We start from the raw sequence: 26,000 nt of genomic DNA on the forward strand, positions 1-26,000 counted from the left end.
AGTGCTCACAGAGTTATAGTTTGCAACTTTCCCTTTTACTTTTAACTTTTACATACTCAATTCATTCGTCATAACTAGATTCCTTGAGACAGAAATTGATTTTACGTGGGTATATCCACCTGAAGTTCCAAAATCAGCCGCAATTATAATTTTGGCATGGTTTTTTTTGTTGGAAATCACTTAAAACATGTAGAAATGCAAAAAAAAAAAAATCGAAATTTTGTTGAAAAAAAAAAGTTGCAAAATTTCTTTTTTCTCTAACAATTTTTTTTTGGGGGGGGTCGGGGGGGTTTGGAAATCACTTAAAACGTAGAAATGCAAAAACAAAAATTCAAATATTTTTTAAAAATGGCCGCCATAGCGGCCATATTAGACTTAGGACCAAGTCCAAAATCTAATGGCATCATCCTTGGACCAGACCTAACCCCCCCCCCCCACCAAGTTTCCTCGAAATCCATCGAGGAGTTTTTTCCGTAATACTGTTCACAAACAAACAAACAAACAAACAGACAGGGGTGAAAACAGTAACCTCTGATCTTCGATGGCAGAGGTTAATAATGAAAAATTTATTTATTTATTTGAATGCAGCCCCATGGCTGCTTGGCTGCTGCATCAATTTCTGGGGGTATGGCTGTGCTGCTGATGCAATGCCCCATTACCAGCACGCTGGTACTCATTTCACTGACCTCGGAAGGATGGCTGGCTGAGTCAACCTGCCTGTTGTTAATTTAACGGTTGAAACAGGGGTTTGAACTCAACACCCTAAGATTTTAAGCCAGGCCACCCTTTAAACAAACACCAGGTATGAAAATTGATGATTTCAGGTGACACTGACTTTTGACCATTTAACAAAATTATTAATTTGTCTTCTCCATGTTCTCATAATAAAGCTTTGTTGAAAATTTGATGACAAAAGCTCAAACGGTAAAAAAAACAAAACAAGTTACGACCCGGATAGACACACAGAAGCGATTGCAAAACCCCATGCCCACCAAGTTTCGTCCGAATCCGTACACAACCTTTTGAGATATTTTGTTCACAGACAGACAGAGACAGACAGGGGTGAAAACATAACCCCCATCCACCTTCGGTGGTGGAGGTAAAGATGGCATGACCCAATATCAAATGTTGAGTAAAATATTTTTTCCCTGTGACCCAAAGTCCCCACCCCCTGGGGCATGAACAGGGGGTCAATCCAAAAAATTGTTACAAGTCATGCGTCCCTCCCCAAGATTGATTGCATATACAGTTTCATTAAACAATTTTTTTTGTAATGTGCCCGTAATTGAGTTTCTGGTTACTTGACCTTTTGACCCCGCCCCAGAGGTCAGGGCCAAAAATGATACCACTCTCGCACCTTCATGCCATGTAGTGATCATAACTACCTAGTTTGGTGCATTTCTGCCCAACTGTTTAGCAGGAGATAACAGTGTGACGGACAGACCGATTACAGTATCCCCCCCCCCCATCTTTTTAAACATGGCAATAATAAGTTTAAACAATTAAACAAAACTCCCTGAGAGAGGCCCATGTTACCAGCAGTGCCAAGGGTGGAGGAAGAAAAAAATACATTTCCCAATTTGGAATCCACTTGTAGACGGAGGTGTGTGACATCTGGTCAATAAAAACCAAGCAGGTTCACCAAGAACCTTCGTGAGGAAATGTGGGTGGGGCTTAAATTTGAACGCTCCACACGACGTGACATACAGGTATTCGGGAATTACGTAAATGGCCACGTGAACGCGGAACGGGCACCAAATGATGCCGACGGTACAAAAAGGCAGCGAACTCCAGCAGACCTCACCCTCCCGATGCTGATAATACACCTCCTCCAAATGAATATTTTTAAGTTTAATGTGCTGGGATTGTACAATCAAACCATAAGGCAACCGGGTCTCCCGATGAAAATGGCCGCGTAGTCCTTCACGCTTACCTTTGGCGAGACCACTTTGACGAGCTCGTTGAGGAAGCGAAACTTTCCCACCTCTGCGTGGAAGCGTGACCCACAGTTCTTCATACACGCCTCCAGCACCTGCACGTTCACGAACCTCGTTACCAATCGGTTTGGAAACGTTAAGGCCTCCAGTCCCAGGAGCATCAGATCTCTTTTCATAAACACGTTAAGTACGTTTGGGGCTCTGAATGACATCGGTGTTTTCGTCACAATAAGGTAAAGTTTGGTAATACCAGCGCAACGGTACAAGTGCGATCGCTAATTTCAATATTTAATCGATGGCAACAATGACTTCCATAGTTCAATTCAAACCAGAAATTTCCTTTTAGAATGTCAAAAAGATTATTATTTAAAAAAAAAAAATAGCTTTCGTTAAATTAGATATGTGTAAAGTGGAGCAACCTATGGAAAACTCATAAACTAATTATTATTATTCTTTCAACCCTCAATTATTCCCACCACCTCATGCATCGGGATGGCAAAAAGTTAATGGACCACGCCTTTCATGACCGACTGGCCAGGCCTGACGTTTGACTGAAGGCGATTTGGGGAGGAACTTGTAATTTGTTCAGGGTGTCGACGATGACTCGCGTACTCTTTGCAAAAACAGACACCGTGGCATTTTTAAATGGCCACCAAGGACCAATGCTAGCACACAGGTCCACCGGTGGAACGTCCCTCATCGATGAGTCACCCTGCACGTGAAACACCAGGATGACAATTTATACCTGGGTTGGGATTCAAACCCAGGCTGGACAGCTCAGAAAGGGGTGTGTGGATCTGTAGGTTACCCTACCAGCCCTATCATCAGCTGAAAAAGAAAAATTATAAAGAATAACAATTTATAGTAGGTTAGAATGGGGTGTTTTAATCAGGAAATAAACTGTCTGAATAATTTTAACTTTGTGGTTGTGAAGAAGAGGCAGAAGAAGAAGAAGAAGAAAAGAAAAAAAAAAAAAGACAAAAAAGTAAGAAACAACTTTAGACATCACTGGACTCTGACCCAATGCACTCAAATATATATAAATAAATAATCAAACCACCATCAACTTAAACAGGGTACGGTTGCAGAGACTTTCAGGTGCACACAATCAGATTGGAGTGACTCACAGCACACCGACAACAAAACGGTGGGGGAAGGAGGGAGGGTGAGGAGGGGAAGGAGGGATGGAGAGGGGAGGGAGGGAGGGAAGGAGGGAGGGCGAGGGGGGGGGGGTCTTTCAAACAATACCCTGGTGAACCCCGGATCATAAATCCAGAACTTATTTTTCAGCCAAAGAGATAAACTCAGCCAGACTCAAACATTACAAGTGACAATCAAAAGTAAGAAGAAAACAACCAACGGCTAAAACGGTGTTTAAATTATTCCCGTGTTGAAGACTTCCCGGGATTATTTAACTGGCTTGCACAATACAAGCTCGTTACTAACAGCTCGGTATTTTTTTTTTTGTCAAAGCCAAACAGACTTACTGTAAGCGCTTGCAACGCTTCCCATTGCCGTGGAGACTGGATTTTGAGTGACAAAAGACGAGTCGCGATCTGAGGTCTGTGGCACAACACGAGGGGGACAAAACAAAGTAAATAAACAAAGTCTCACCAAAGGTGTGCCACCGTGCAAGGTGCTCTCATACAAATCAAAATATGGACAGAAAAGCAAATAAATCACATCAGCAGTTATGTGGGGGATGTTGGCAAGAGTGCCATCACGTGGTCCCTCGTTGCTTTATATTGAACGAGACTCCGTTTAAATAATACAAATAACATCGGGAGATAGTGATGTACAATTCGTGTACAGATAGGATTTAAATTATACTTCAAATGGATGGGAAAAAAATAAATAAATTTACACATCACGAAAGCTACTCCTTCCTCGATCCGTTGACTGGCGGGAAAAGTGACGTCAAAATTTGGCCTCACCGGAACGTCACCTGAGAAGTTGTGTCCCAAAGTGAACAGCAGTGCTTGTCTGAAGTTAATTGTGTGTGTGTGTGTGTGTGTGTGTGTGTGTGTGTGTGTGTGTGTGTGTGTGTGTGTGTGTGTGTGCGTGTGCGCTCGGACAAAGAGTCTTGGATCCTGCAAAAATATATAAATAAAAATTAAATGAGTGAGAACCAACTAAAACCAAATTCACAAAAATCATCTTGATGGCTGTTCATTGCCACAAGGGACGGCTCGGCACACAGAGGAGGCATCTCAACAAATCCTCGGAACATCTCCATAAAGGTCATGAGAGAGAGAGAGAGAGAGGTCACGTTTGTAGGTGAATATAGTAAAGACCTCAATCTACAGGATTTTCAGTGAAATCAAGCTACGTCCCTCCAACCTCCAAGAGATTACCGAGCACCGTCGAGCTGCTCGCACATCGTTGCTCGAAACACGTTGGAGGTACACGATGATGGTTTTCTTGATCACGTCTTGTTCAGACTCAAGGGAAAGCGTAATTTGGATGGACAAGTGAACAAAATTTTCAGTCCATTTCTGAGGAAGAGAGAGAGAGAGAAGATGAGCTTCCAGACGTTCCGTGACGTGAAAGGGAAGAGGAATGTAGGAACACAGGGCAGACACATTGTGTACACATGCCGACTTACAAACCTTAAAATCCATTCAGAACGTAGAGGTAACTGCAAAACCCTGTTCATGATTCCTGCACCAATTTTGATCGAAAATAGTGTCGCGTCAGACAGTCTCAGTTCACATGAGCAATCTGTGCGGGGTCTACACCACGAATGTCTGAACGGTGTTAACGACCGCCGGTTCAAACGTTCCAGCTTCCCACTCCCCAAGGTTCACCCAAACAAAGTCTACGAAATGGTGGTGCTCGCACACCTGGAGGCAAAATGCTCTTTTAATTAAAATGGACTTCATTGCCAAAGAATATGGGGAAGAGGGGTGGATGAGACGCTAGGGCTAAACAGAACAAACGAGGTCGGTCGGTAGCCACGCAGGCTCATACACAATGAAACAAATACTTCTACACTCCCCTGCCAAAATACCAGATGAAACACGACGAAGGGGAACAGCACAGGCGAGGACTTAACATTCACAAATCTGGGCTGCAATCCCACGCCGGTGGTGGCCGAGGCAACTCGGGCCGCGAAGGCGAGAAACGATGAAGGCGATCACGCGCGAAGGCGATGAGGCACACTGGGACAAGGGCTGTTGCGTCCTCCTTGTTGCACAGCTCCAATCCAGCACGAGCACACCCTCCTGAACTTTGGGACTCCCTCCCCAAGCGGCAGATCTGTCATTGGCCGCCCGCAGGTGTGGGTGACACCTTTTTCGGGCCGTCCCGCCCAGCGAGGTGTCCCATTAAAAAAAAAGAAAATTGGAAGTTTTTCACTCCTCTTCCAGGTCTTACAGCGCATCTCGCCACTATGGCTTGCGTACACGTGCCAAACAGTTCACAATGGTGTTGTGAAAACATGTAGCACTTCCTTGTGACGGGTGTGCCCACAAATACTCCACCTGACCTTTCCTATTTGACAGAAGGTTTTACATAACACAAACTTAAACTTCAGCTCATCAGATTCTTTCAGCGAGGGAGTCTCGTGAGTGGAGGAGGCCAATGGGCCGACCACGTGCCTCGTGGTTGCAGCAGGTTGACCGGCATCTCAAGGAGATGGGGATAGGCCTGGCATCTGCCTGGGGGGGGTGGCCAGATGGAGGCCCCTGGAGTACCGGCGGAAAGTGGACGCAGCGACGCGCCTCTCTGGCGCATGACCCCATACCTGACCTGACCTGACCTGACTTTTTAAGACCGTTTAAACCCTAACTACGATTGGAACATTCCTTTAGAACCCTTACAGACGCCTTCGGCACACACACACACACACACACACACACACACACACACACACACACACACACACACACACACACACACACACACACACACACACACACACACCACACAAACATGAAAAGAGTCTTCTTGCAATATGCAGACTATACTTTTTTCAGCAAGTAATGCGCAAACTCTACCCATTGTTTCATTTACTTTTTATCATAATTCTTCAGGATCTATTCCCCCCCCCTCACCCATCCCCATACACAGTGGTACAGTCCATTGATCTGGTCAAGGGGGCTGACTCTCCTTGGCAGGGTCCATAGACAGATAAGCTGACTCTCCATTTATTTATCTTTCGTTCCTTCTTCCTCTTACTCCGTCACCACGAACAAGAAATTCCTTTGCGGAAGTCGTCACAAGATGATGGAGTTTAAGTGAAAACGGGCCTGGACAGTATTTGATCGAGTACCAGGACAGCATCGTTTCCATGGAGACCGCCATGTTGCTTAGCGTCGGAATGCCTGTTTGAGTGCTTTGAATCAAGCAAGCCGCTTGGCAAGCAGCTTGCCAACGGAACAGACCCCTGAATGACTTTTTAAAACAAATAAATGATTCAGTCTTATCTGGGCCACAATGTGCAATCTATGTATAATTCCAGAAATGTGTGTGTGTGTGTGTGTGTGTGTGTGTGTGTGTGTGTGTGTGTGTGTGTGTGTGTGTGTGTGTGTGTGTGTGTGTGTGTGTGTGTGTGTGACCGCTGTTTCTCGACAACCAATGGTCCGATCTAATTGAAACTTGCCAGGTATATTGCTGGGGACCTGAGGATGTGCCTTTTCAAGGTTTCATATTAATCGGACAAGTGCTTCCCAAGTTATGGCCATTTATTTACCAAACCAATGACAGGACACGGTGCTATGACGTCACGACTGACGTCACAATTTTTTTTTTTTTTTTTTTTTTTTTTAATACAAGTACAGCCACGCACGAGTAGTTTTAAATGAAGAGACATTCGCACGTTGCCGTGCAAACAAATGAATGTCATTTCCGTTTTTCGTCAAGATCACCACCATGTCATGACGTCATCGTGCTTTACGTCATCAAGCAATCCGTTACGATCCCCGTCGACAAGCGTATTCTCAACCTCACCCCGACCAACAAATCCCGACCTGCCTCCCCACAACCACTCAAGCAAAACAGGAGTTCAACCACTGCACCACATCGGTGGTTGTCGGCTCTCCTCAGGCCTTACCCTTCCAGCTCACTGTTGACTTGATCGCAGAAGCCCATAATGTACTCCCAATCATCCTGCCGGTTGAGAGGGTTGGTCGCCTTGTCTACAATAACAACACACACACACACCACCGTTTTCCGTCACAACCACAACCACCAAAAATATCACTCGTTACCAACCACTATTCAGGCTCATCCACAACGCACCACACAAGTCATGGATAAAGATACACAAACAATGAGCCACGCACTCAGCCAGGACTCCAATGACTCCCAACCAAGCGCCGCCATAACCCACCCAGGCCCGAAACTCGGCCTGCTCCGCGAACCACTTGTACTCCGCTCGCCGCGCCATTCCCTTCACCTCTTTCACTTCGTCTTCGTCGGTGCTGCGCAGCTCACGGATCCTTCTCCGTCCGAGTCGGTTAAAATATTTAAATTTAAAAATTCGTTTTAATAAATCGGAACACTAAACAATTGCTCGTACGATACACCGCCCAAGTAAGTAATCTTTACTGTTATCAAATCACATGGAGAAGAAATTTAAAAAATGACAGCGACGCAAACACAGAAAATTACAAATCCTGACGATGTAAAAAAAAAAAAAAAACATTTTTTTTTTTTTTTTTCGATTTGAAGTCCGAGTTCAAAACCGTTAATCCCCGTTCTCACAATATGACCTGTAATTAGCCACAACACGCGCAGAACAACGTCTCCTTGAAATGTGTCCGTCCGTTCTCATTGCTTATTCTATTCATGAAATGGATATTGTTAAAATAATTAACATCATCACCGTCTTTATTCCCTTCGTCGTGTTTTCTTACTCTTAAAACGTTCAACACGTGTGAAGTTTACTCGTAAATAAAGAATCCTTCCTTCGAGACGGAACGTTCACCCACAATTAGAACGTCAAACACATGATTTGATATTCTAATATAATTTGATGATTTGATCCAATTTGGTTTTAATATGATTTGATTCAATTTGGTTTTAATATGATTTGATCCAATTTGGTTTTAATATATTTGAATCAATTTGGTTTTAATATGATTTGATTCAATTTGGTTTTAATATGATTTGATTCAATTTGGTTTTAATTTGATTTGATTCAATGTGGTTTTAATATGACTATATTTGATCCAATTTGGTTTTAATATGATTTTATTTGATCCAATTTGGTTTTAATATGATTTTATTTGATCCAATTTGGTTTTAATATGATTTGATCCAATTTGGTTTTAATATGATTTGATTCAATTTGGTTTTAATATGATTTGATTCAATTTGGTTTTAATATGATTTGATTCAATTTGGTTTTAATATGATTTGATTCAATTTGGTTTTAATATGATTTGATTCAATTTGGTTTTAATTTGATTTGATTCAATTTGGTTTTAATATGATTTTATTTGATCCAATTTGGTTTTAATATGATTTGATCCAATTTGGTTTTAATATGATTTGATCCAATTTGGTTTTAATATGATTTGATTCAATTTGGTTTTAATATGATTTGATTCAATTTGGTTTTAATATGATTTGATTCAATTTGGTTTTAATATGATTTGATTCAATTTGGTTTTAATATGATTTGATTCAATTTGGTTTTAATTTGATTTGATTCAATTTGGTTTTAATATGATTTTATTTGATCCAATTTGGTTTTAATATGATTTGATCCAATTTGGTTTTAATATGATTTGATTCAATTTGGTTTTAATATGATTTGATTCAATTTGGTTTTAATATGATTTGATCCAATTTGGTTTTAATATGATTTGATCCAATTTGGTTTTAATATGATTTGATTCAATTTGGTTTTAATATGATTTGATTCAATTTGGTTTTAATATGATTTTATTTGATCCAATTTGGTTTTAATATGATTTGATTCAATTTGGTTTTAATATGATTTGATTCATTTTGGTTTTAATATGATTTGATTTGATTCAATTTGGTTTTAATATGATTTGATTTGATCCAATTTGGGTTTATGATTTGATTTGATCCAATTTGGTTTAATATGATTTGATCCAATTTGGTTTTAATATGATTTGATTCAATTTGGTTTTAATATGATTTTATTTGATCCAATTTGGTTTTAATATGATTTGATTCAATTTGGTTTTAATATGATTTGATTCAATCTGGTTTTAATATGATTTGATTCAATTTGGTTTTAATATGATTTGATTTGATTCAATTTGGTTTTAATATGATTTGATTCAATTTGGTTTTAATGATTTGATTCAATTTGGTTTTAATATGATTTTATTTGATCCAATTTGGTTTTAATATGATTTTATTTGATCCAATTTGGTTTTAATATGATTTGATTTGATTCAATTTGGTTTTAATATGATTTGATTCAATTTGGTTTTAATATGATTTGATTCAATTTGGTTTTAATATGATTTGATTCAATTTGGTTTTAATATGATTTGATTCAATTTGGTTTTAATTTGATTTGATTCAATTTGGTTTTAATATGATTTTATTTGATCCAATTTGGTTTTAATATGATTTGATCCAATTTGGTTTTAATATGATTTGATTCAATTTGGTTTTAATATGATTTGATTCAATAAGGTTTTAATATGATTCGATTCAATTTGGTTTTAATATGATTTGATCCAATTTGGTTTTAATATGATTTGATTCAATTTGGTTTTAATATGATTTTATTTGATCAAATTTGGTTTTAATATGATTTGATTCAATTTGGTTTTAATATGATTTGATCCAATTTGGTTTTAATATGATTTGATTTGATTCAATTTGGTTTTAATATGATTTGATTTGATTCAATTTGGTTTTAATATGATTTGATCCAATGTAGTTTTAATATGATTTGATTTGATCCAATTTGGGTTTAATATGATTTGATTTGATCCAATTTGGTTTTAATATGATTTGATCCAATTTGGTTTTAATATGATTTGATTCAATTTGGTTTTAATATGATTTTATTTGATCCAATTTGGTTTTAATATGATTTGATTCAATTTGGTTTTAATATTCAAGTCAGGTCAGGTTCGATCTGTGACCTGCTACAGGTACCATGTAAACCTGTACTAACCTGTTCCATGGTCGGGTTGTCGGCGACTAAACCGTCTCCCCCACCAGGTTTTCTGGTGAGGAGGGTGTTTGGATATGGACACCCAGCAGGATTAAAAACAAAACCTGTCAAAGGGTGGAGGAGCTCCTTGTGAGCCAACGGCCATCCATATCTAGTGCCCAACTGTGTCTGCGGACGTCCTCCTGCAGTTGGGTTACTTTTATTAGGAGGTTGGTGGCAGGATTTGCACTCCAGCCACCGTAAAACCCTTCATTCCGCAAAACACAAAAATGCAAAAAAAACCTGAAAACCCACTCCGTGGGAATACCTCCTGTGCAGCTTCCCTTCGCAGGGCAGCTCACCGGATGATGGGATTGGGGCAAAGCCTTCGGGACCCCCAATCTTTGATAGGAGGGAAACCACGGGGTAACATCCCTGGGTCAGATTGCGGGAGAGTGTGTCGGAGTGGTGCTGAGGTGTCGTCCACCAGACGGCGGTCTCCTTGGGTTAACCTGAGGCGGTCCCTTCGGGTGGGTGCCTGGAATGTCCTATCCCTAAGAGAGGATGATCACCTGTCTCTGTTATCATCTGAGCTCAAAGCGTTTGGACATCGGGATTGCAGCTCTCTCTGAGGTTCGGAGACCGGATTGCGGCGAGATAATGGTGGGTGGTTACACCTACTATTGGTCTGGTCGCTCTGATGGTTACCATACCCAAGGAGTTGCTGTAGCTGTGTCCAATAAGCTGACCCCAATGATAATTGAGGTAACACCGGTCAACGGCGTATTATGAGATTAAGGATTCGTCACTCCTTAGGTGTCATTTCCCTGGTCTCTATTTATGCTCCGACTGAGGCGAGTGATCTTACCGTGAAGGATGCATTCTACGCCACACTCGAGTCTGTGGTTGATCAGTGCCCCAGACGAGATACACTTCTAGTCTTGGGGGATTTCAATGCATCGACTGGAACTGATAGGGATGGTTATGAGGTGTGTGTTGGTCCCCATGGGTCAGGAACTATGAACCAGAATAGCACTAAGTTCCTTGACTTTGCAAGAAGTCATGGACTTAGGGTGGCTGGTTCATGGTTTCAGCGCCCGCAAGCTCATCGCTGGACTTGGTATTCCAACGCTGGCGGTGTGGCAAAGGAGATTGACCATGTCCTCATTGACGGTCGTTGGAGGATGATCCAGAACTGCAGGGTCTACCGGAGTGCTCAGTTCCTCAATACTGACCACAGGCTTGTTGTAGCAACTCTAAAGCTGCACCTTAAATCCTGGAGAATGGTACCATCCCAGCCTAGGCTGGATGTTGCCAAGCTCAGGGATGAGAGAGTAGCTGAGGGTTTGCGAACAGGCTGAGTGGACACTTGGGGGTCTGGGTGCTTTGGGGGTCCTGAAGAGTTGTGGAGCACCTTCAAGACCACCGTCCTTGATGTTGCCGGTGGATGCCTTGGAGTTCACCGCAGGGCAAAGAAGAATTTTGTCTCTCAAGGGACACTGGATACCATTGACCAGAGTCGCAGGGCCAGGCTGAATGGCAGAGCTGAGCTGTTCAGGGAGCTGAGGCGTAAAACTGTACGTGCACTGAGGGTGGACAAGGAGGCCTATGTGCGAGGAATCTGTGAGGGGTAGAGCATCACCTGTGGACAGGTGATTCTCGTCCCGCTTACAGGGAATTCGCGCATTACGTTCATCCAAGCCCATCCCTCGGAGCACTGCAGTTCGAGCAGAGAGTGGTAGGCTCTTGACAGAGGAGTCTGAAGTGAAGGCCCGCTGGGCCGGTTACTTTGAGCGGTTGTACCAGGCTGATCCCCCAGCTGTCGAGTTGGACGTCAAGGGTGTTACAATCCCTGTTGCTGACCCTCGAATCAACTGTGGTCCACCATCGCTTGTGGAAACACGGGTTGCGGTGAACCAGTTGAAACGGGGCAAAGCTCCAGGGATCTGTGGCATCCATGCTGAACTTCTCAAGGCTGGTGGAAATGCTGCACTCGCGTCGTTGCATGCAGTTTTGTGCTCTGCCTGGAACACAGGCATCATCCCAACTGACTGGAAGAGAGGGCCTTGTTGTCCCTCTCTGGAAAGGGAAGGGTGATCGCCAAGACTGCAACAACTACCGAGGGGTGACGCTGCTCTCAGTGCCGGGCAAGGTCTTTGCTCGGATAATTCTTGATAGGGTTCGCCACCATCTGCTTGAGCACCAGCGTCCAGAGCAGTCAGGCTTTACACCAAAGAGGTCAACGATTGACCGTATCTTTGCTCTTCGTGTCCTCACTGAACGCAGACGAGAGTTTCGGCAGGGGCTGCTTGCAGCCTATGTTGATCTCTGTAAAGCGTTCGATTCAGTGAATCGGGATGTCCTCTGGAGGATTCTTGGTCTTCGTGGGGTGCCACCGAAACTGATCGATCTGATGTCTGAACTCTACTCTGGTACTGAGAGTGCTGTGAAGTGTGGTGGTACCGCCTCTGACTTATTTCCAGTTGTTACTGGAGTTCGTCAGGGATGTGTACTTGCCCCCACACTTTTCAACACTTGTATGGACTGGATTTTTGGGAGGATGTCGGAGAGATCAAGTTGCGGTGCATCGTTTGGCAATGTCAAGATCTCGGACCTTGATTTTGCAGATGATGCAGTCATCTTTGCGGAGACTTTAGACATCCTCTTGGGGGCCCTCGAGGTGCTGAATGAGGAGTCGGAGCCGTTGGGATTACGGATTTCTTGGGTCAAAACAAAGATCCAGGCTTTCGGTGACATCTTGGATGCTGCTGTCCTGTCTGTGTCTGTTTGTGGTGAGGATGTTGAGGTCGTGGATAGATTCACTTACCTTGGCAGTGATATTCATGTCTCCGCAGGTTGTGAGCCGGAGGTCAATAGGCGTCTGGGTCGGGCCTGGGGAGTCATGGATTCACTGGATCATGGGGTGTGGCGCTGCCGGTACCTGTGCGGGAGGACGAAAGTCCGAGTCTTCAGGTCCTTGGTACTTCCAGTCTTGCTCTATGGGTGCGAGACTTGGACTTTGACCAAGGATCTGAGACGGAGACTTAATTCCTTTGGTACCAGGTCTCTTCGGAGAATCCTTGGCTATCGCTGGTCGGATTTTGTGTCCAACGAGCGGTTGCTGAGAGAGACTCGGATGAGATTTGTTACCTGCATAGTCCGTGAGCGTCAGCTGCGGCTGTATGGACATGTGGCTCGTTTTCCTGACGCTGATCCTGCTCACCAGATTCTCTCAGCGAGGGAGTCTCATGAGTGGAGGAGGCCAGTGGGCCGACCACGTGCCTCATGGTTGCAGCAGGTTGACCATCATCTCAAGGAGATGGGGATGGGCCTGGCATCTGCCTGGGGGATGGCCAGACGGAGGCCCCTGGAGTACCGGCGGAAAGTGGACGCAGCGACGCGCTGTTCTGGCACATGCTCCCATACCTGACCTGACCTGGTTTTAATATGATTCGATTCAATTTGGTTTTAATATGATTTGATTCAATTTGGTTTTAATATGATTTGATTTGATTCAATTTGGTTTAATATGATTTGATTTGATCCAATGTAGTTTTAATATGATTTGATTTGATCCAATTTGGGTTTAATATGATTTGATTTGATCCAATTTGGTTTTAATATGATTTGATCTAATTTGGTTTTAATATGATTTGATTCAATTTGGTTTTAATATGATTTTATTTGATCCAATTTGGTTTTAATGTGATTTTATTTGATCCAATTTGGTTTTAATATGATTTGATTCAATTTGGTTTTAATATGATTTGATTCAATTTGGTTTTAATATGATTTCATTTGATTCAATTTGGTTTTAATATGATGTGATTTGATTCAATTTGTTTTTAATATGATTTGATTTGATTCAATTTGGTTTTAATATGATTTGATTTGATTCAATTTGGTTTTAATATGATTTGATTCAATTTGGTTTTAATATGATTTGATTCAATTTGGTTTTAATATGATTTTATTTGATCCAATTTGGTTTTAATATGATTTTATTTGATCCAATTTGGTTTTGATATGATTTGATTCAATTTGGTTTTAATATGATTTGATTTGATTAAATTTGGTTTTAATATGATTTAATTTGATTCAATTTGGTTTTAATATGATGTGATTTGATTCAATTTGTTTTTAATATGATTTGATTCAATTTGGTTTTAATATGATTTGATTCAATTTGGTTTTAATATGATTTGATTCAATTTGGTTTTAATATGATTTGATTTCATTCAATTTGGTTTTAATATGATTTCATTCAATTTGGTTTTAATATGATTTGATTTGATTCAATTTGGTTTTAATATGATTCCATTCAATTTGGTTTTAATATGATTTGATTTGATTCAATTTGGTTTTAATATGATTTGATTTGATTCAATTTGGTTTTAATATGATTTTATTTGATCCAATTTGGTTTTAATATGATTTGATTTAATTTGGTTTTAATATGATTTGATTCAATTTGGTTTTAATATGATTTGATTCAATTTGGTTTTAATATGATTTGATTCAATTTGGTTTTAATATGATTTGATTCAATTTGGTTTTAATATGATTTGATTCAATTTGGTTTTAATTTGATTTGATTCAATTTGGTTTTAATATGATTTTATTTGATCCAATTTGGTTTTAATATGATTTGATCCAATTTGGTTTTAATATGATTTGATTCAATTTGGTTTTAATATGATTTGATTCAATAAGGTTTTAATATGATTCGATTCAATTTGGTTTTAATATGATTTGATCCAATTTGGTTTTAATATGATTTGATTCAATTTGGTTTTAATATGATTTGATTCAATTTGGTTTTAATACGATTTGATTCAATTTGGTTTTAATATGATTTGATTCAATTTGGTTTTAATATGATTTGATTCAATTTGGTTTTAATTTGATTTGATTCAATTTGGTTTTAATATGATTTTATTTGATCCAATTTGGTTTTAATATGATTTGATTCAATTTGGTTTTAATATGATTTGATTCAATTTGGTTTTAATATGATTTGATTCAATTTGGTTTTAATATGATTTGATTCAATTTGGTTTTTAATATGATTTGATTCAATTTGGTTTTAATATGATTTGATTCAATTTGGTTTTAATATGATTTGATTCAATTTGGTTTTAATTTGATTTGATTCAATTTGGTTTTAATATGATTTGATTCAATTTGGTTTTAATACGATTTGATTCAATTTGGTTTTAATATGATTTGATTCAATTTGGTTTTAATTTGATTTGATTCAATTTGGTTTTAATACGATTTGATTCAATTTGGTTTTAATATGATTTGATTCAATTTGGTTTTAATATGATTTGATTCAATTTGGTTTTAATATGATTTGATTCAATTTGGTTTTAATTTGATTTGATTCAATTTGGTTTTAATATGATTTGATTCAATTTGGTTTTAATATGATTTGATTCAATTTGGTTTTAATTTGATTTGATTCAATTTGGTTTTAATATGATTTTATTTGATCCAATTTGGTTTTAATATGATTTGATCCAATTTGGTTTTAATATGATTTGATTCAATTTGGTTTTAATATGATTTGATTCAATAAGGTTTTAATATGATTCGATTCAATTTGGTTTTAATATGATTTGATCCAATTTGGTTTTAATATGATTTGATTCAATTTGGTTTTAATATGATTTGATTCAATTTGGTTTTAATACGATTTGATTCAATTTGGTTTTAATATGATTTGATTCAATTTGGTTTTAATATGATTTGATTCAATTTGGTTTTAATTTGATTTGATTCAATTTGGTTTTAATATGATTTTATTTGATCCAATTTGGTTTTAATATGATTTGATCCAATTTGGTTTTAATATGATTTGATTCAATTTGGTTTTAATATGATTTGATTCAATTTGGTTTTAATATGATTTGATTCAATTTGGTTTTAATATGATTTGATTCAATTTGGTTTTAATACGATTTGATTCAATTTGGTTTTAATATGATTTGATTCAATTTGGTTTTAATATGATTTGATTCAATTTGGTTTTAATTTGATTTGATTCAATTTGGTTTTAATATGATTTGATTCAATTTGGTTTTAATACGATTTGATTCAATTTGGTTTTAATATGATTTGATTCAATTTGGTTTTAATTTGATTTGATTCAATTTGGTTTTAATACGATTTGATTCAATTTGGTTTTAATATGATTTGATTCAATTTGGTTTTAATATGATTTGATTCAATTTGGTTTTAATATGATTTGATTCAATTTGGTTTTAATTTGATTTGATTCAATTTGGTTTTAATATGATTTGATTCAATTTGGTTTTAATTTGATTTGATTCAATTTGGTTTTAATTTGATTTGATTCAATTTGGTTTTAATATGATTTGATTCAATTTGGTTTTAATACGATTTGATTCAATTTGGTTTTAATATGATTTGATTCAATTTGGTTTTAATTTGATTTGATTCAATTTGGTTTTAATACGATTTGATTCAATTTGGTTTTAATATGATTTGATTTAATTTGGTTTTAATATGATTTGATTCAATTTGGTTTTAATATGATTTGATTCAATTTGGTTTTAATTTGATTTGATTCAATTTGGTTTTAATATGATTTGATTCAATTTGGTTTTAATACGATTTGATTCAATTTGGTTTTAATATGATTTGATTCAATTTGGTTTTAATTTGATTTGATTCAATTTGGTTTTAATACGATTTGATTCAATTTGGTTTTAATATTATTTGATTCAATTTGGTTTTAATATGATTTGATTCAATTTGGTTTTAATATGATTTGATTCAATTTGGTTTTAATACGATTTGATTCAATTTGGTTTTAATATGATTTGATTCAATTTGGTTTTAATTTGATTTGATTCAATTTGGTTTTAATATGATTTTATTTGATCCAATTTGGTTTTAATATGATTTGATCCAATTTGGTTTTAATATGATTTGATTCAATTTGGTTTTAATATGATTTGATTCAATTTGGTTTTAATATGATTTGATTCAATTTGGTTTTAATATGATTTGATTCAATTTGGTTTTAATATGATTTGATTCAATTTGGTTTTAATTTGATTTGATTCAATTTGGTTTTAATATGATTTTATTTGATCCAATTTGGTTTTAATATGATTTGATCCAATTTGGTTTTAATATGATTTGATTCAATTTGGTTTTAATATGATTTGATTCAATAAGGTTTTAATATGATTCGATTCAATTTGGTTTTAATATGATTTGATTCAATTTGGTTTTAATATGATTTGATTCAATTTGGTTTTAATACGATTTGATTCAATTTGGTTTTAATATGATTTGATTCAATTTGGTTTTAATATGATTTGATTCAATTTGGTTTTAATTTGATTTGATTCAATTTGGTTTTAATATGATTTTATTTGATCCAATTTGGTTTTAATATGATTTGATTCAATTTGGTTTTAATATGATTTGATTCAATTTGGTTTTAATATGATTTGATTCAATTTGGTTTTAATATGATTTGATTCAATTTGGTTTTAATACGATTTGATTCAATTTGGTTTTAATATGATTTGATTCAATTTGGTTTTAATTTGATTTGATTCAATTTGGTTTTAATTTGATTTGATTCAATTTGGTTTTAATATGATTTTATTTGATCCAATTTGGTTTTAATATGATTTGATCCAATTTGGTTTTAATATGATTTGATTTGATTCAATTTGGTTTTAATATGATTTGATTCAATTTGGTTTTAATATGATTTGATTCAATTTGGTTTTAATATGATTTTATTTGATCCAATTTGGTTTTAATATGATTTGATTCAATTTGGTTTTAATATGATTTAATTTGATTCAATTTGGTTTTAATATGATGTGATTTGATTCAATTTGTTTTTAATATGATTTGATTTGATTCAATTTGGTTTTAATATGATTTGATTTGATTCAATTTGGTTTTAATATGATTTGATTCAATTTGGTTTTAATATGATTTGATTCAATTTGGTTTTAATATGATTTGATTCAATTTGGTTTTAATATGATTTGATTTGATTCAATTTGGTTTTAATATGATTTCATTCAATTTGGTTTTAATATGATTTGATTTGATTCAATTTGGTTTTAATATGATTTGATTCAATTTGGTTTTAATATGATTTGATTTGATTCAATTTGGTTTTAATATGATTTGATTCAATTTGGTTTTAATATGATTTGATTTGATTCAATTTGGTTTTAATATGATTTGATTCAATTTGGTTTTAATATGATTTGATCCAATTTGGTTTTAATATGATTTGATTTGATCCAATGTAGTTTTAATATGATTTGATTTGATCCAATTTGGGTTTAATATGATTTGATTTGATCCAATTTGGTTTTAATATGATTTGATCCAATTTGGTTTTAATATGATTTGATTCAATTTGGTTTTAATATGATTTTATTTGATCCAATTTGGTTTTAATATGATTTGATTCAATTTGGTTTTAATATGATTCGATTCAATTTGGTTTTAATATGATTTGATTCAATTTGGTTTTAATATGACTTGATTCAATTTGGTTTTAATATGATTTGATTCAATTTGGTTTTAATATGATTTCATTTGATTCAATTTGGTTTTAATATGATGTGATTTGATTCAATTTGTTTTTAATATGATTTGATTTGATTCAATTTGGTTTTAATATGATTTGATTTGATTCAATTTGGTTTTAATATGATTTGATTCAATTTGGTTTTAATATGATTTGATTCAATTTGGTTTTAATATGATTTTATTTGATCCAATTTGGTTTTAATATGATTTTATTTGATCCAATTTGGTTTTGATATGATTTGATTCAATTTGGTTTTAATATGATTTGATTTGATTAAATTTGGTTTTAATAGGATTTAATTTGATTCAATTTGGTTTTAATATGATGTGATTTGATTCAATTTGTTTTTAATATGATTTGATTCAATTTGGTTTTAATATGATTTGATTCAATTTGGTTTTAATATGATTTGATTCAATTTGGTTTTAATATGATTTGATTCAATTTGGTTTGAATTTGATTTGATTCAATTTGGTTTTAATATGATTTTATTTGATCCAATTTGGTTTTAATATGATTTGATTCAATAAGGTTTTAATATGATTCGATTCAATTTGGTTTTAATATGATTTGATCCAATTTGGTTTTAATATGATTTGATTCAATTTGGTTTTAATATGATTTGATTTGATCAAATTTGGTTTTAATATGATTTGATTCAATTTGGTTTTAATATGATTTGATCCAATTTGGTTTTAATATGATTTGATTTGATTCAATTTGGTTTTAATATGATTTGATTTGATCCAATGTGGTTTTAATATGATTTGATTTGATCCAATTTGGGTTTAATATGATTTGATTTGATCCAATTTGGTTTTAATATGATTTGATCCAATTTGGTTTTAATATGATTTGATTCAATTTGGTTTTAATGTGATTTTATTTGATCCAATTTGGTTTTAATATGATTTGATTCAATTTGGTTTTAATATGATTCGATTCAATTTGGTTTTAATATGATTTGATTTGATTCAATTTGGTTTTAATATGACTTGATTCAATTTGGTTTTAATATGATTTGATTCAATTTGGTTTTAATATGATTTGATTCAATTTGGTTTTAATATGATTTGATTCAATTTGGTTTTAATATGATGTGATTTGATTCAATTTGTTTTTAATATGATTTGATTTGATTCAATTTGGTTTTAATATGATTTGATTTGATTCAATTTGGTTTTAATATGATTTGATTCAATTTGGTTTTAATATGATTTGATTCAATTTGGTTTTAATATGATTTGATTCAATTTGGTTTTAATATGATTTGATTCAATTTGGTTTTAATATGATTTCATTCAATTTGGTTTTAATATGATTTGATTTGATTCAATTTGGTTTTAATATGATTTGATTCAATTTGGTTTTAATATGATTTGATTTGATTCAATTTGGTTTTAATATGATTTGATTCAATTTGGTTTTAATATGATTTGATCCAATTTGGTTTTAATATGATTTGATTTGATCCAATGTAGTTTTAATATGATTTGATTTGATCCAATTTGGGTTTAATATGATTTGATTTGATCCAATTTGGTTTTAATATGATTTGATCCAATTTGGTTTTAATATGATTTGATCCAATTTGGTTTTAATATGATTTGATTCAATTTGGTTTTAATATGATTTTATTTGATCCAATTTGGTTTTAATATGATTTGATTCAATTTGGTTTTAATATGATTCGATTCAATTTGGTTTTAATATGATTCGATTCAATTTGGTTTTAATATGATTTGATTCAATTTGGTTTTAATATGACTTGATTCAATTTGGTTTTAATATGATTTGATTCAATTTGGTTTTAATATGATTTGATTCAATTTGGTTTTAATATGATTTGATTCAATTTGGTTTTAATATGATTTTATTTGATCCAATTTGGTTTTAATATGATTTTATTTGATCCAATTTGGTTTTAATATGATTTGATTCAATTTGGTTTTAATATGATTTGATTTGATTCAATTTGGTTTTAATATGATTTGATTCAATTTGGTTTTAATATGATTTGATTTGATTCAATTTGGTTTTAATATGATTTGATTCAATTTGGTTTTAATATGATTTGATTTGATTCAATTTGGTTTTAATATGATTTCATTCAATTTGGTTTTAATATGATTTGATTTGATTCAATTTGGTTATAATATGATTTGATCCAATTTGGTTTTAATATGATTTGATCCAATTTGGTTTTAATATGATTTGATTCAATTTGGTTTTAATATGATTTTATTTGATCCAATTTGGTTTTAATATGATTTGATTCAATTTGGTTTTAATATGATTCGATTCAATTTGGTTTTAATATGATTCGATTCAATTTGGTTTTAATATGATTTGATTCAATTTGGTTTTAATATGACTTGATTCAATTTGGTTTTAATATGATTTGATTCAATTTGGTTTTAATATGATTTGATTCAATTTGGTTTTAATATGATTTGATTCAATTTGGTTTTAATATGATTTTATTTGATCCAATTTGGTTTTAATATGATTTTATTTGATCCAATTTGGTTTTAATATGATTTGATTCAATTTGGTTTTAATATGATTTGATTTGATTCAATTTGGTTTTAATATGATTTGATTCAATTTGGTTTTAATATGATTTGATTTGATTCAATTTGGTTTTAATATGATTTGATTCAATTTGGTTTTAATATGATTTGATTTGATTCAATTTGGTTTTAATATGATTTCATTCAATTTGGTTTTAATATGATTTGATTTGATTCAATTTGGTTTTAATATGATTTCATTCAATTTGGTTTTAATATGATTTGATTTGATTCAATTTGGTTTTTAATATGATTTGATTTGATTCAATTTGGTTTTTAAATGATTTGATTCAATTTGGTTTTAATATGATTTGATTCAATTTGGTTTTAATATGATTTTATTTGATCCAATTTGGTTTTAATATGATTTGATCCAATTTGGTTTTAATATGATTTGATTCAATTTGGTTTTAATATGATTTGATTCAATTTGGTTTTAATATGATTTGATTCAATTTGGTTTTAATATGATTTTATTTGATCCAATTTGGTTTTAATATGATTTTATTTGATCCAATTTGGTTTTAATATGATTTGATTAAATTTGGTTTTAATATGATTTGATTTGATTAAATTTGGTTTTAATATGATTTAATTTGATTCAATTTGGTTTTAATATGATGTGATTTGATTCAATTTGTTTTTAATATGATTTGATTCAATTTGGTTTTAATATGATTTGATTTGATTCAATTTGGTTTTAATATGATTTCATTCAATTTGGTTTTAATATGATTTGATGTGATTCAATTTGGTTTTAATATGATTCCATTCAATTTGGTTTTAATATGATTTGATTTGATTCAATTTGGTTTTAATATGATTTGATTTGATTCAATTTGGTTTTAATATGATTTCATTCAATTTGGTTTTAATATGATTTGCTTTGATTCAATTTGGTTTTAATATGATTTCATTCAATTTGGTTTTAATATGATTTTATTCAATTTGGTTTTAATATGATTTGATTTGATTCAATTTGGTTTTAATATGATTTGATTTGATTCAATTTGGTTTTAATATGATTTGATTCAATTTGGTTTTAATATGATTTGATTCAATTTGGTTTTAATATGATTTGATTCAATTTGGTTTTAATATGATTCGATTCAATTTGGTTTTAATATGATTTGATTTGATTCAATTTGGTTTTAATATGACTTGATTCAATTTGGTTTTAATATGATTTGATTCAATTAGGTTTTAATATGATTTGATTCAATTTGGTTTTAATATGATTTGATTCAATTTGGTTTGAATTTGATTTGATTCAATTTGGTTTTAATATGATTTTATTTGATCCAATTTGGTTTTAATATGATTTGATTCAATAAGGTTTTAATATGATTCGATTCAATTTGGTTTTAATATGATTTGATCCAATTTGGTTTTAATATGATTTGATTCAATTTGGTTTTAATATGATTTGATTTGATCAAATTTGGTTTTAATATGATTTGATTCAATTTGGTTTTAATATGATTTGATCCAATTTGGTTTTAATATGATTTGATTTGATTCAATTTGGTTTTAATATGATTTGATTTGATCCAATGTGGTTTTAATATGATTTGATTTGATCCAATTTGGGTTTAATATGATTTGATTTGATCCAATTTGGTTTTAATATGATTTGATCCAATTTGGTTTTAATATGATTTGATTCAATTTGGTTTTAATGTGATTTTATTTGATCCAATTTGGTTTTAATATGATTTGATTCAATTTGGTTTTAATATGATTCGATTCAATTTGGTTTTAATATGATTTGATTTGATTCAATTTGGTTTTAATATGACTTGATTCAATTTGGTTTTAATATGATTTGATTCAATTTGGTTTTAATATGATTTGATTCAATTTGGTTTTAATATGATTTGATTCAATTTGGTTTTAATATGATGTGATTTGATTCAATTTGTTTTTAATATGATTTGATTTGATTCAATTTGGTTTTAATATGATTTGATTTGATTCAATTTGGTTTTAATATGATTTGATTCAATTTGGTTTTAATATGATTTGATTCAATTTGGTTTTAATATGATTTGATTCAATTTGGTTTTAATATGATTTGATTCAATTTGGTTTTAATATGATTTCATTCAATTTGGTTTTAATATGATTTGATTTGATTCAATTTGGTTTTAATATGATTTGATTCAATTTGGTTTTAATATGATTTGATTTGATTCAATTTGGTTTTAATATGATTTGATTCAATTTGGTTTTAATATGATTTGATCCAATTTGGTTTTAATATGATTTGATTTGATCCAATGTAGTTTTAATATGATTTGATTTGATCCAATTTGGGTTTAATATGATTTGATTTGATCCAATTTGGTTTTAATATGATTTGATCCAATTTGGTTTTAATATGATTTGATCCAATTTGGTTTTAATATGATTTGATTCAATTTGGTTTTAATATGATTTTATTTGATCCAATTTGGTTTTAATATGATTTGATTCAATTTGGTTTTAATATGATTCGATTCAATTTGGTTTTAATATGATTCGATTCAATTTGGTTTTAATATGATTTGATTCAATTTGGTTTTAATATGACTTGATTCAATTTGGTTTTAATATGATTTGATTCAATTTGGTTTTAATATGATTTGATTCAATTTGGTTTTAATATGATTTGATTCAATTTGGTTTTAATATGATTTTATTTGATCCAATTTGGTTTTAATATGATTTTATTTGATCCAATTTGGTTTTAATATGATTTGATTCAATTTGGTTTTAATATGATTTGATTTGATTCAATTTGGTTTTAATATGATTTGATTCAATTTGGTTTTAATATGATTTGATTTGATTCAATTTGGTTTTAATATGATTTGATTCAATTTGGTTTTAATATGATTTGATTTGATTCAATTTGGTTTTAATATGATTTCATTCAATTTGGTTTTAATATGATTTGATTTGATTCAATTTGGTTATAATATGATTTGATCCAATTTGGTTTTAATATGATTTGATCCAATTTGGTTTTAATATGATTTGATTCAATTTGGTTTTAATATGATTTTATTTGATCCAATTTGGTTTTAATATGATTTGATTCAATTTGGTTTTAATATGATTCGATTCAATTTGGTTTTAATATGATTCGATTCAATTTGGTTTTAATATGATTTGATTCAATTTGGTTTTAATATGACTTGATTCAATTTGGTTTTAATATGATTTGATTCAATTTGGTTTTAATATGATTTGATTCAATTTGGTTTTAATATGATTTGATTCAATTTGGTTTTAATATGATTTTATTTGATCCAATTTGGTTTTAATATGATTTTATTTGATCCAATTTGGTTTTAATATGATTTGATTCAATTTGGTTTTAATATGATTTGATTTGATTCAATTTGGTTTTAATATGATTTGATTCAATTTGGTTTTAATATGATTTGATTTGATTCAATTTGGTTTTAATATGATTTGATTCAATTTGGTTTTAATATGATTTGATTTGATTCAATTTGGTTTTAATATGATTTCATTCAATTTGGTTTTAATATGATTTGATTTGATTCAATTTGGTTTTAATATGATTTCATTCAATTTGGTTTTAATATGATTTGATTTGATTCAATTTGGTTTTTAATATGATTTGATTTGATTCAATTTGGTTTTTAAATGATTTGATTCAATTTGGTTTTAATATGATTTGATTCAATTTGGTTTTAATATGATTTTATTTGATCCAATTTGGTTTTAATATGATTTGATCCAATTTGGTTTTAATATGATTTGATTCAATTTGGTTTTAATATGATTTGATTCAATTTGGTTTTAATATGATTTGATTCAATTTGGTTTTAATATGATTTTATTTGATCCAATTTGGTTTTAATATGATTTTATTTGATCCAATTTGGTTTTAATATGATTTGATTAAATTTGGTTTTAATATGATTTGATTTGATTAAATTTGGTTTTAATATGATTTAATTTGATTCAATTTGGTTTTAATATGATGTGATTTGATTCAATTTGTTTTTAATATGATTTGATTCAATTTGGTTTTAATATGATTTGATTTGATTCAATTTGGTTTTAATATGATTTCATTCAATTTGGTTTTAATATGATTTGATGTGATTCAATTTGGTTTTAATATGATTCCATTCAATTTGGTTTTAATATGATTTGATTTGATTCAATTTGGTTTTAATATGATTTGATTTGATTCAATTTGGTTTTAATATGATTTCATTCAATTTGGTTTTAATATGATTTGCTTTGATTCAATTTGGTTTTAATATGATTTCATTCAATTTGGTTTTAATATGATTTTATTCAATTTGGTTTTAATATGATTTGATTTGATTCAATTTGGTTTTAATATGATTTGATTTGATTCAATTTGGTTTTAATATGATTTGATTCAATTTGGTTATAATATGATTTGATTCAATTTGGTGTCAATATCATTTGATTCAATTTGGTTTTAATATGATTTGATTCAATTTGGTTTTCATATGATTTGATGTTTTGAAACGATGTTTTGATATGACGATGTTTTGAAATGACGATGTTTTGATGTGATTTGATGTTTTAATATGATTTGATGTGATGTGTTGTTTTAATATGATTTGATGTTTTAATATGATTTGATTTGATTCAATTTGATTTTAATATGATTTGATGTTTTGATTTGATTCAATTTGGTTTTAATATGATTTGATGTTTAGAAATGATGTTTTGATATGACGATGTTTTGAAATGACGATGTTTTGATGTGATTTGATGTTTTGATGATTTGATATTTTGCT

The 26,000-nt window shown here is 32.1% G+C and overlaps 1 protein-coding gene across 4 annotated transcripts; it reads right to left on the reverse strand.

Moving 5' to 3' along the window:
- Positions 1-268: 268 nt before the first annotated feature.
- LOC147012422 (ADP-ribosylation factor-binding protein GGA3-like) lies at positions 269-7,463 on the reverse strand. 4 transcript variants are annotated; one of them, XM_085856620.1, is made up of 5 exons: positions 7,223-7,373; positions 6,991-7,075; positions 4,292-4,432; positions 3,425-3,500; positions 269-2,032 (listed from the first exon to the last, which is right to left on the reverse strand). In XM_085856620.1, exons 3-5 carry the CDS (start codon positions 4,315-4,317, stop codon positions 1,874-1,876), a joined length of 261 nt encoding a protein of 86 aa, XP_085712746.1. In that variant the 5' UTR covers positions 4,318-4,432; positions 6,991-7,075; positions 7,223-7,373; the 3' UTR covers positions 269-1,873. The 4 variants fall into 4 exon arrangements, with proteins under 4 accessions (XP_085712746.1, XP_085712745.1, XP_085712744.1 ...); XM_085856619.1 differs by lacking the exon at positions 4,292-4,432 and having other exon boundaries at positions 283-2,032; positions 7,336-7,463; XM_085856618.1 differs by lacking the exon at positions 4,292-4,432 and having other exon boundaries at positions 284-2,032; positions 7,270-7,425.
- Positions 7,464-26,000: the final 18,537 nt, after the last annotated feature.

The sequence above is a fragment of the Eptatretus burgeri genome, chromosome 15 (assembly GCF_056783735.1).
Source record: "Eptatretus burgeri isolate ZD-2024b chromosome 15, Ebu_testis_v1, whole genome shotgun sequence".
Taxonomy (NCBI): domain Eukaryota; kingdom Metazoa; phylum Chordata; class Myxini; order Myxiniformes; family Myxinidae; genus Eptatretus; species Eptatretus burgeri.